The sequence below is a fragment of the Nipponia nippon genome, unplaced genomic scaffold, assembly GCF_047370975.1.
Source record: "Nipponia nippon isolate SJK-2023a ecotype South Korea unplaced genomic scaffold, ASM4737097v1 scaffold_7, whole genome shotgun sequence".
NCBI classification, from domain to species: Eukaryota; Metazoa; Chordata; class Aves; order Pelecaniformes; family Threskiornithidae; genus Nipponia; species Nipponia nippon.
The window spans coordinates 38,336,252-38,349,062 of NW_028262391.1; the positions used below are offsets into that span (position 1 = coordinate 38,336,252).

Consider the following 12,811-nt stretch of genomic DNA (forward strand, 5'->3'; position numbering starts at 1 on the left):
ACAAGAGGGTTTAGGCAAGGGCCAGCCTCAGGTCTGGGCCAGCAAATGGGCTCTCTGTGCATACCTTTTGTTCTTAAGAGAAAAAGCAGCTGGCTGGGGGGTAGCTCGGGTTTGTGAAGCCCCTGCCCATGAACGCTGACCCCAGGGCTGGGGCCGCGCGGGTGACGGGGCAGCTGAGCAAGCCTGTCCCTCTGCAACCGCCTCAAGTGCGGCTCGGCTCAAAGTCTGGTGGGAGTGTAATGTTTCCAGCAAGCTTTGAGCAGGGAGATGGGGGAAAGTGTTTGCAGGGACTGTGAAATTTTGTCTGGTCAATTTTCTTTCTATTAGCAAAATAACTCTGAAATAATAAATATATCAACGTCATCAGTGTATGCTGAGACGACAGCGCTGCTTACTCTTGGCAATCTGTGATGTGCTGTTTGTCTCCTTTCTAAGAGAGATCACATTTTTTAAGACTTCATTTTATTGTTTTAGCTTCACGAGTATATTTCTGAACTTGGCTCATGTTATCTGGAAGATAAACAGAGAATGAAGTATGATTTATACTGCAGTTTGGGCAAATTGCTCTTATTAGAAGGAAAAATACATTTATTGAATGCATTGAGGCTGGAATTAGCTCCTCAGTGATGATGATAAATGCTTGCAGTCCCGTAAACGTGCTGAACATTAAGTTGCTAAATTACTGTACCACTTTGAGATTGATTATCAAGTTTGGCCCTTTAAGCTTCATGACCCGCACATATATCCTGAGGACTCCTGACATTCTGAAGCTTCCTTAATGCTCTTTTTTTCCTAATTAAACTTTTTATTGAATTTTCTTACCCTTTTAATACTTGTTTTGATTCTCTTATGCGCAAATGACAAAAGCCTTGCACCAGCCATGTGATTCTCTATTTTAGAACAGTCCCACTTTGCAGGATTAGCCATTTTTAATGACTTTAATCTCCTTTTTGAAAGTGATTTTTCTCATTCTGCTACATTCCTTTGATTGCATTAATGTAGAATTATTATTCTAACCATCATTGCCAGACATGTCACACCACATCTAAAATATATCTTCCCACTAAAATATTACTCTGGTAAAATACCTTAGAATTTCCTTCTCAGTTCATTATAGGTCTTTTCTTCAATTTAATATGGCAAGTTAAAATTAACAGGGCTATTTTTCATTCCATAAAGAGATTAATGATAATGAGTTTTCCCTAATTTCTTCAGTTTAGGCCTTTAGTAATTTAGTGTCTTGTTTGTAAGGAAGTCAAGGTAGGTTGTTTCTGGGGGTTAAAGTTTCCTAATTCTTTTTAAGTTGTAAAAGTATAACAAAAGGAGACAATCTTTGCTTTCAACTGTCTATATAAATGCTTCCATGTTTATTACAACCCCAGCTTTTCAATCTGAGAAATGTTAGGTTTTTAAAATACAAATTATATTAGCACAGCAACGTCTTTGTGCATCACTCACAAAGTAATACCAGCTTGCTTTGATTTTGTTTTCTGAATAGCCCAATATGTTTGAAGAGCAGCAGCTGGAGGGGAACTGGCCCTATTTGAATGTTAGAGTGCATGTTGAGGTAGATGGGTTTGTTTCAGAGGAAAAAGAGACCTTCTGAAAGATTTGTTCGATTTGCATGGTGGGGCAACGTAATGGTTGGCATAAGCACATCTGGATGTAACGAAGTTAAAGCAGTTGGCCCAGCCCGTGCTACCACTGGATTTGGCCCATTGCATCTACAGTTTCAAAGCTGAACAATGAAGCTTTATTCACTGGAGCCGTTTTAAGTGCTCGGAGTTCTCCCCGGTGCAGTCTTTCCTCTGCCACTGCCCAGCACAAGGCGGGAGTAGTCTGGCTGCAGAAGGGAAGATATTTAAAATGCATATATTTTTATAATAGTTTCTGCAAAGTGGACATTTAAAATTATTTTAATTACAGCCAGTAAGCCCAAGCAGTAAATAACACAATCATGGTGTGCTTTTTTTCCTGTTGTTTTTCTTCCTTTTTCCCCCCAGTAGACAGCAGTAGCGGTAGCAAACGCAACATGTGCTGCCCTAGTTCAGGCCCAGCATCCCCCTCTTGCTCCCCTTTGTCTCCTTTCCCCTGGAGGAGCCCAGCTGGCGAGAGGAGGGAATTAGCCAGCCCTGAGCTACCAGCACCTCCCCGGGGCCCCTAATCCAGGCGCTGGCAGCCGGCTGCCTCCTTCCCTCCGACGGCCCGTGGCCGCAGGTCCGTGGGGACGGAGCCCCGGATGCGGCTGGCGGCAGAGCTGGGGGGACGGAGCGGGTGGGGGGACGGGGGCTCCCCGGGGGCAGAGCGAAGCTGTGCCGGCAGCGGGGCAGGCGGCGGAGGTGGCTTAAATTGGGAACGTGAGGCTTTGTTGCAGCCGCAGAGACAGACCGGTTCATGGTTGGGGGAATGAAGCCTGAGAAAAGTTTACGTAAAAGTCAGGGGCTCATCGCCTGTGTTTTGGGTTCGGGCTCAGCCAGGCTTGGAGGAGTTAGTTTAGCACAAAGACCTTGAGCATGTTAGAAGCGTGGGTGCTTGCGGAAAGCTGGGGTGCATTTCGGGAGTGGGAGGAAGCGCGTTCTCGGCGTCCGGCATCGCTCTAGAGCAGGAGGTTTAGTTAAATGGGGGAGCGTCGGGCGAGGGGAGCAGGCGCCCGACCCGCTCATCCTGGAAAACAGGCAGCCCCGACGTGCCGGAAAAGTTGTTTGGTGTGTTTGGTTTAGTTTGTCTAAGGTAGCTCCACGCTCTCTTTTCCTGGGATGAAAAGGAAGGTCTTTGCCAAAGAAACGGTGCCACAGGAGCTAGCCTCTTATGGTGGTGATATCCTCATTAGCCGAGCCTTTCTTTGAGAGCTTCTCCGCCGTACACGTGCTCTTCTCCGCCTGGTGACTCTGTAGTTGGCAGGCACGAGGAGTGCGCGTGTGGCAGCCTACACGCACAGTTGGGGATTTTTTTATTGGTTTGTTTTAGTAAGAGCTGAAGTAGGAACATTAAATGTTTTATAAGGACGATGTATCTGGAGAAGCAGTTCCGGTTTTGAATCTCCAAATGTATATGTGGTCAGCACCGTCCCTCATTCACATGAATTTTATTTTTGCTTCATTCCGTGGTTCAGCTTTATATCGGACTAGTGGCATTTTTGCTTCACTCGACATCTCCACATTTATTGGAATTAGGATATTTGAACTCACTCTCTTCTGTTTCTTGTTAACAATTCTGTTTATAAAAGCTGCCAACATTTTATGTATTTTTCCTAAAATGACTGTTTTGCTGCTGGAGTTGGTGCTGTATTTCTTTATGGTAATATCAAATTATAAAATATTTTCCAAAGCCTCACATTGAGCAAAGGAAATAGTTATTAAAACAGAGGCTGGGCCATTGTTGGTTTATCCTGCAGTCGATTCTTTTGTGATGTCTTGAGATCTCCAGTGGTGATTTTCTGGGCTTTTTTCATTTGTTTGTTTTTGTACCGAGTAGGCAACATATTACCTTTCATACGAATGAATGTGGTAATGGTGCAGATCTCTGATTTTTGTGAGCTGTCTCAAAACTGATGCTTTTATTTCACCTAGATGTTCAACTCTGCTTTTGAGCAGCCTTTTATTCTGTTACAGTTTTGAGGCAGAACTGAAGGATTTTGTTTAATGGAGACATTACTTAAAATCATCTTGATGTAGCGTTTAAAAAGACCCACAAAATCGCAGGTGATCACTTAACAGTGTAGCTTTTCGAAATGTTTGTATTGCTTCATTGCACATTGTGTTTTGCTTTATTCATTGTTTATTGCTTTACAGTACAGTGAGCAGGTGTTAAACCCGATAAAGAAAAATGCTTTTTATTAATACTATATGTTGGCATATTTGTGAATTATGTGTACAAATATATTTTTCTCTTTCTCAAACCTCCTTTGAAATTCGCGAGAGATTTTTTTTAGTTGATTTTTTTTTTATGCTGTAGTAGCAGAAGCCCATAGTGTTGTTGAGAGCTTTGTCCTTATTTCACAGATGCACTGGGAATTGTTTTTAATCTCCTTTCTGCTTTCCCATTACAGATGGTGATGACGACCCACAACTCTCCTGGGTGGCTTCATCTCCCTCCAGCAAAGATGTTGCATCACCCACTCAGATGATAGGAGATGGGTGTGATCTCGGCATCGGGGAGGAGGAAGGGGGGACTGGCCTGCCGTATCCCTGTCAGTTTTGTGATAAGTCCTTCATTCGCCTGAGCTACCTTAAAAGGCACGAGCAGATCCACAGTGACAAACTACCTTTCAAATGCACCTACTGTAGCCGGCTTTTTAAGCACAAGAGAAGTAGGGATCGCCACATAAAGCTTCACACAGGGGATAAAAAGTACCATTGCCATGAATGTGAGGCTGCGTTCTCACGCAGTGACCACCTCAAAATTCACCTGAAAACCCACAGCTCCAGCAAACCGTTCAAGTGTACTGTGTGTAAACGTGGGTTTTCATCTACCAGCTCATTGCAGAGTCACATGCAAGCTCATAAAAAGAACAAGGAACATATGGCAAAGACTGAGAAAGAGGTGAAGAAGGATGATTTTATGTGTGATTACTGTGAAGAGACATTCAGTCAGACTGAAGATTTGGAGAAGCACGTAATGACACGCCACCCACAGCTTTCCGAGAAGGCAGATTTGCAGTGTATTCATTGCCCTGAAGTATTTGCAGACGAAAATTCGCTGCTCTCACACATTCATCAAGCCCATGCCAACAAAAAACACAAGTGCCCTATGTGCCCGGAGCAGTTTTCTTCAGTGGAGGAAGTCTATTGCCACTTGGACAGCCACAGACAACCTGACTCCAGCAACCACAGCATCAGCCCTGACCCAGTCTTGGGGAGTGTGGCGTCCATGAGCAGCGCAACACCCGACTCCAGCGCGTCGGTGGAAAGAGGTTCCACCCCAGATTCGACCCTAAAGCCTTTGAGAGGACAAAAGAAAATCAGGTCTGTGGACAGAGAGGAAGGCCAAAACTGGTCTAAAGTTACTTACAGCTGCCCATACTGCTCGAAGCGCGACTTCAACAGCCTTGCTGTTCTGGAGATCCACCTGAAGACCATTCATGCAGACAAACCTCAGCAAAGCCACACATGCCAGATCTGCCTTGATTCCATGCCTACGCTGTACAACTTGAACGAACACGTGAGGAAGGTGCACAAAAACCATGCCTATCCCATGATGCAGTTTAGCAACATTTCTGCCTTTCACTGTAACTACTGCCCGGAGATGTTTGCAGATATCAATAGCTTACAGGAACACATCCGTATTACTCACTGTGGCCCAAATGCTACCCCTCAAGATGGCAACAACGCTTTCTTCTGTAACCAGTGCTCCATGGGCTTTCTGACCGAAGCAACCTTGACTGAGCATATTCAGCAGACTCACTGCAATGTAGGAAATTCAAAATTGGATTCCCCTGTCATTCAGCCAACACAGTCTTTTATGGAAGTTTATTCATGCCCTTATTGCACAAACTCCCCCATTTTTGGCTCCATCCTGAAGCTTACAAAGCATATTAAAGAAAACCACAAGAACATTCCTCTGGCACACAATAAGAAGTCAAAAGCAGAGCAGAGTCCAGTTTCTTCTGATGTTGAAGTCTCTTCCCCTAAAAGGCAACGGCTTTCTGCTAGCGTAAACTCAGTGTCTAATGGTGAATACCCATGTAATCAGTGTGATCTAAAGTTCTCAAATTTTGAAAGTTTTCAGACCCATTTAAAGTTGCATTTGGAGTTGCTGTTGAGGAAACAGTCTTGCCCTCAGTGTAAAGAAGACTTTGATTCCCAGGAGTCTCTTCTGCAACATCTCACCGTACATTACATGACAACTTCAACTCATTATGTATGTGAGAGCTGCGACAAACAGTTTTCTTCGGTGGATGATTTGCAGAAGCATTTGTTGGACATGCATACTTTTGTGTTGTATCACTGCACCCTTTGCCAAGAAGTTTTTGATTCCAAGGTATCTATCCAAGTGCATCTGGCAGTCAAGCATAGCAATGAAAAGAAGATGTATCGTTGCACAGCCTGTAACTGGGATTTTAGGAAGGAGGTGGATCTCCAGATCCATGTGAAGCATAGTCACTTGGGGAATCCGTCAAAGTCTCACAAATGCATCTTCTGTGGTGAGACCTTTAGCACAGAGGTAGAACTGCAGTGCCACATCACAACCCACAGCAAAAAATACAACTGCAAGTTTTGTAGCAAAGCTTTTCATGCCATCATCTTGCTTGAAAAGCACTTGCGGGAAAAACATTGTGTTTTTGATGCTAGTGCTGAGAATGGTACAGCTAATGGCATGACCCCAACGAATAAGAAGACAGAAGGGGCAGATATCCAGAACATGTTAATGAAGAATCCAGATACCTCCAACAGTCATGAAGCCAGTGAGGATGATGTAGATGCTTCTGAGCCCATGTATGGCTGTGACATTTGTGGGGCTGCCTACACTATGGAGGTCCTCTTGCAGAACCATCGTTTGAGAGATCATAACATCAGGCCTGGGGAGGATGACTGTTCTAGGAAGAAAGCAGAATTCATCAAAGGTAGCCACAAGTGTAATATCTGCTCAAGGACCTTTTTCTCAGAAAATGGCCTGAGAGAGCACATGCAGACCCATCGAGGCCCAGCTAAGCACTACATGTGCCCCATCTGTGGGGAACGCTTCCCATCACTCCTGACCCTGACGGAGCACAAAGTCACTCACAGCAAGAGTTTGGATACAGGGACGTGTCGGATCTGCAAAATGCCACTGCAGAGCGAGGAGGAATTTATCGAGCACTGCCAGATGCATCCAGATCTCAGAAACTCCCTCACCGGGTTTCGCTGTGTTGTCTGCATGCAGACGGTCACCTCTACCCTTGAGCTGAAAATTCATGGGACGTTCCATATGCAGAAATTGGCAGGAAACTCTGCAACCTCATCGCCCAATGGCCAGGCCTTGCAAAAGCTCTACAAGTGTGCGTTGTGCTTGAAGGAGTTCCGGAATAAGCAGGACTTGGTAAAGCTGGATGTGAACGGCCTTCCGTATGGCCTGTGTGCTGGATGCATGACCAGGAGCACCAATGGACAGTCTTCGGGCTTGACTCCACAGGAGGTGAACGAGAGACCATGTGGCAGTCTGAGGTGTCCAGAGTGTAGTGTCAAATTTGAAAGTGCTGAAGACCTAGAGAGCCACATTCAGGTAGACCACCGAGACCTGACACCTGAGACTAGTGGCCAAAGGAAAGGTACCCAGATGTCCCCTGTTCCCAGAGTAAGTACAGCTGAACTTTAAAATGTCTGAGGGATAAAATGTAGACCTTCAACATGACTGAGACCTGATCTGATGTTATTTTTTCAAACCGTCATTTTATAAAATTACTTGTGCTACTAAAAAAGCCAACGAAACAGGAGGAAAGGTAGAGTAACACGTATAGAAAAATTAGATGTTGCTCAGCCTTGCAGGCTCCTTGATTCCTAGTGGCAGCGCATCAGATTTTTTATCATAAAACTGCCCTAGATTTACAAACAGAGAGCTGAGACACTTGAATGGTGGGGATTGAGTCTGTCCATGAATTCTGATGCTACTGAACTGGCAGATCTGGAAAACCTGGGCATTTTCATGAAAAAAGGAGATGCTGAGTGCCCAAAGCAAAAAAAAAAAAAATCTGATCTGTCGTACTTCAGGAATGAGATTATTTCTCACCAGGGAACTAAACATGAGCAGGACGATAAAGGAACTTTTGAGGAAAAATGTAGTGAATTCCACCCTACCCCCCAAATTCTCACCTAAAACAAATTTCTGTGCTGAAGAGCTTGTCCTTATGGATGTCTGGCAGGGTGAACGTTGTGAGGCTCCTTGGATGTCTGTGTGCATGCCTGTGTACCTCTGCCTGTGTGTGTGCGTGTGTCTATGATTTTAAAAGTGATTTTAAAAGGATCTGCTTCATGGCCCTCCTGTAAGATACGTAGTTTTCTTAGCAAATCTGGAAATTGTTGTCTAATGCAGGTTACATTAAAGTGTGCTCTCCTTCAATGTTCGCAGGTAGCCTGCTTTCCCATTTCTTAGCTTACACGATACTTGGGAACATGCAGATCCAAGTAAGGTTTCAGAAGCCTACTCAGGAGATTAATATCATTTGCAGTTTATAGTCTTTTAAAATTATTTGTTGACGTTTTGGTTCAAGAATGGGCCAAGTCAGTCCTTCCTCTGTCAGGAACAGATGGAATGAGAAGTAGATTTTGGAAATCTTCTCAGGAGACCAACAGCAGACACATCTGAGTATTGATATCATCTGACATTTTTAATTAAACATGATGGGGTGAGATTTTCAAAAGTATCTAAGGAAATTAGGCACCCAACTCCTAATGAATAATTCCAGCCATAGATGCCTGTTTATGTCAATCTGCTAATTAAAGCACCCACAAATACATCTTACTGCATTAAAAGAACCTGAAAATACCATTCAACTAGAACACCAGAGGCTCAGTGAGGGAAGACCCTAAGTATGTCCTGAGAACATAGACTGAGATGCCTCCAATAGAGCTGGTGCAGGCTGTGTCCCCAGTGGGACTTGTTAGCTCCAGCTCAGCGCCGGGGCGTGCGGGGCAGCAGCATCTGGCCGAGCTGGGCTGTGTGCGGCCAGCTCAGAGCGTGGCACTACCTGCCCCGGCACGTGCTGGCCTCAGTGCCCCGTTCCAGGCTTCTGAGCGAATCCCACAGAAAGTTTAATTTTTTTGGTTTTTTTTTGTTGTTGTTTTTGGGTTTTTTGTTTTGTTTTGTTTTGTTTTGTTTTGTTTTCTTTTTCAGTGAAACAACTGGATATTGATCCCTCTGGGTGCAGTGAATGTGTGACTAAGCCTCTAGGCACACACACCTAATTCTGCAGAAGAATGAGGAATGGAAATATCCCTCCTTCAGTGTGATGCCTTTTGAGAGTTTGGCTGGGGCTCTGGTTAGGTCATTCTCCTTCCTCCTCCTCAGGCCTTTATTTCCTTCTAAATTCTTTAAAACATCTCTGTTCTCCTAGGTAGGACTAATTCTTACTTCATATGGCTGTGCCTGTAGTGTAAAGTATTACCTTTTCTTTCCTATCGGCTATCAGGAGCAGAATACATTGCCATTTTCTGCTCTTATTTCTTGGTTTAACTCTTTCTTTTCAGTGACAGCTTCCATACTTGTTCTCTCAGGGGAGAGTTTTAAGTTCTTCAATAAGGTAAATGCTTTGAATTTCATCCCATGAGGAAAGGTCTTAGTTCCTTTGTAGAAGATAATGAAAAATCAGCATTTGTGATAATGGCAAATGGTAGCTTCAACAGGTGTCTATGGCCTGCACGTATGCTAATATCAGAGACCTTTATGGTATGCATCCCAGGAATAGATATATTGTTATTAGGAATAATTCATTATCTTACCCTTCATTATAGGTACAAGACCTGAATTCTGATACCAGTTCACGTGGAAACTGTTGGTGTTTCACTCAGGTTTCTCAAGGCAATGAGTGCCCTTTGTGTCTGCCTAGCACAGGGGTTTTCAGAGAATTATGCTGTCTTTTAAATGGTGATAAATCCCTGTATTTTCAAGAATAGCATTTACTTAACTTCATTGGCTTCATAGCAAAGCTAAGCAAGTTGAACACGATCTCTCTTGTCATCTTGTTAGCATGCTGCGCACATTTTACTGGAGCAATCTTAAGTGCACAATGCATGTAGAGTAATCTGCAGATGTCCAGAGAAGAGCTGCTTCTCTCCAATTCTTGAGCACTTCTACATTTCTTTTTTAAACACCTTATTGATTTTTCTTTCTTAAGCAGAAAAGCAGTTGAAGATTAGGACAAAGTACAGTCAGAAAGAAAATATAGGGAGATTAGATTTTAAGTGGTGGGTATATATTTCAGAGTAAATAAGAATAAGCAGAATGAAATCCAAGCAAATGGAAAAGATGACAATGACATACAAAATCCATAACTTCTTTCCATGTCAGAAATCGCTTCACCAGCAGTTCTACTTCTTGAACTGAAGAAGTGAGCGTGGAAGCCTAAAGAACTTTCAGGAAAAAACTTAAATGAAGATTTAACCCCGAAGTGAAAGAAAGGAAGAAAATAAATATTAGTTCTTGATTAATAGAACATGAAAGTATTTGGGAAGAAAAAAAGATAGAGCAGGAGAAAAAGAACAATTCCTTTTTTACTGTATGTACTTAAGTTTGTGTATACATGCACATGGATATAGCACCACAAAGGGAGTATGAATATTTTGTTATATTTTGTTTGGGTTTTTTACTATTGAATTTATGGACGTTTTGTTCTGAAAATCAGTTGGAGACAGCTAGATGAGGATCAAAAAGCACTCAGAATTGCTTGGCAGTTTTGGGGTTTGTTTTTTTGTTGTTGAAACCAGGACAATCCATAAGAATGAAAGAAAGCACATAACCCTTGAAAATGCTGCTGTATTCTGTCTTCTTCCCTTACGTTTTAGTATGGCAAACAAGCAGGAAGAAATATCACCTTTGTTTCTAGGACATCTAACTAGGATCCAATCAATCATGATGGTCAACAGAGAGAGATTTCCAGACGGACAAAGTTTTTGCCTTGTGTACATGGCAACATCTGCATTGGAGGATTTGTTATTAGGAGATTTTAAGTCAAGTCAATGGTCTTCTGTAAGGAACATCACTAAGAGGAATAAATAAAATACACCTTAGTAGTAAAAGATTGCTCCAACATCAATTTGTGTTTGATTCTTATAGTTTTACATGAACTATTCTGTTTGGATAGGACTAAAAGTTTTTTTTAGATGAGCATCACAAGTGGAGGTACCATTCCAGTATCTGGCACATGTATAGCTCAAGACCTTTTTTTATTCTATTACGATCTCATCAGAGGTAATGCTTTCATGTTTTTCTGAACATATTTCTGTGCGTAGGAGCTTCAGTTTTAAACACATTTTATTAATTCCTTTTAACATGTCTTCTAGAGGAATGTGCATGTCTTGAGAAACATGACTAGTTGTTTAATATTGAGATTTCTCATTGCCCCTTGTAATACTGGAAACAGTCACATTTCAAGCTGCTCTTTCTCTTGCACAGATTTATCCTTATTTTGTACCATAGTTATTATGAACAATGCTTGTTTAACACTGACAATGGCAAATGCTTAGACTTCAATTAAATTTCCATCTTGAATGGTGTTACTATTTTTAGCCCACCTAGGTTATTTGGACTGAAGAAGCAAAGGAGGTGGCATAGAAAGTTGGAAGAAGGAACCCTATTGTGCTCCCTTACTCAGTTCCTTTTCTCCTGCACACTTTCTTGGACTCAATTCCTTCTCTTTGTTCTCCCCCACACCCCTTCTCTTCCCTTGTAAATCCACTTGAATGGAGGAATATTTTCTTTGTAGAACAGGAAACCATTTCCAGATTTAAAGGAGGACAGTCTGGAAAACCCATGGGAACAATAGTTACTTCAGAAAAGAAACCAGAACCCTCTGTTGTTGTTACTACTATTTTGTGCCAAGATTAGAATTAAATATCTTGACTTAATAGGGACTGAGCTCTCAGCTGAAGGCCTGCTCATCTGGTCTCTTACATCACCTAGATGCCGTCACCTAGAGGCCGTTAGCTCCTCAGAGTCTGGGCACCTTTGTTGTCACCACTTGTGTAGGCAAAACTTTAAAAAGAGATAACTGACCCATTACTAATGTTTGTGAAGCCATAACACCCACAAAAACGGTAGCAGAAGATCATATTTGGTACCACAAGTAACTCAACCTTGTATTAAAACTAGTGCTCCTCATTTACTGAGAATGGAAGTCTGGTTTTGTGACATTCTTTTAAAGAGAATTATTAATGAACCAAAAAATCAGCTCTTCCATCTCTTGCATATACATTTGGGTGCTAATCTAGCTATACTTATTTCATGGCCTGTATGAGGCTGTTTATTAACCTCGCTCCATATCAAGTGGGGTACCCTATCACAAGAGCCATCGCCTCAGTTAAGCTGCTCTTTTGCATGCATGTGTCTCAGCTGAGGCTAAAGATAATAGTCAGAGGAAGTCTGAAATCTGCCATCTTCTCTGACGGGTGGTCACGCCAAGCAGAGTGTTTTATAAGTTTGTGAAATGGTGTGGAGGACTTTGCACTGGGTCTGTGGATAAACAAAGACATCCTGTCTCCAGATCTGTTAGTAAGTAGCTTTCAGAAGCACCGACATCAATTAAAAAAAAATGAATCATTGGTCTGTGTTTAATATAACTTTAAAGGTTTGAAATAGAGTTGAGCTGAAATATTGTCCTTTTTAGCTAGTCACTTAGGGAACCCTCATAACAGAGGTAAATGCTGAACAAGGCACAGAACTTAGTCAGCTTTGAAGTTTTAAAGAAGAGGAAGGTTTCAAGTTTTAAATGTGACCACATGAATCATTCACCACCCAATCCCATTTTTCTCTTCCAAGGTTTTTTGTGTTTTGTTTTGTTTTTAAAGTTAGGAGCCCTCAGCATGTGTATGCCAGTGTGTTTGAGAGGACATGTGTATGTATGTGTGCTGTGCTCATCTGCTGGAATAGATTCCCAAGAAAGAGTGCTGCAGAAATCCAGCTGCTTTTCCATTAACAGCCTTGATTTCCGAATGGACTCCAAGAGGATACTTTCTTGAGCTGCCTAGGGATAACTAGCCGATCCAAACTATTTCCTTTTATAGGGTTGGCTGTGTCAGGTTTCGGCCAATGGAGTATAGCCTTCTTCCTATTACCATGTTAATCACCCATTGTTATTTTAGCCTAGAAAGCCCTGCCTACGTGCAAACACATACTGTGTACA

At 42.5% G+C, this 12,811-nt stretch overlaps 1 protein-coding gene across 4 annotated transcripts in view; it reads left to right on the plus strand.

Moving 5' to 3' along the window:
• The window catches only part of ZNF423 (zinc finger protein 423), a 236,474-nt gene that overhangs the window by 131,378 nt on the left and 92,285 nt on the right, over positions 1-12,811 (plus strand). For all 4 annotated transcript variants that reach the window (XM_087740671.1, XM_087740672.1, XM_087740673.1 and 1 more), the window contains one exon: positions 4,049-7,272. In XM_087740671.1, coding sequence (XP_087596797.1) covers positions 4,049-7,272 — 3,224 coding nt within the window. The remainder of the gene's footprint in view (positions 1-4,048; positions 7,273-12,811) is intronic.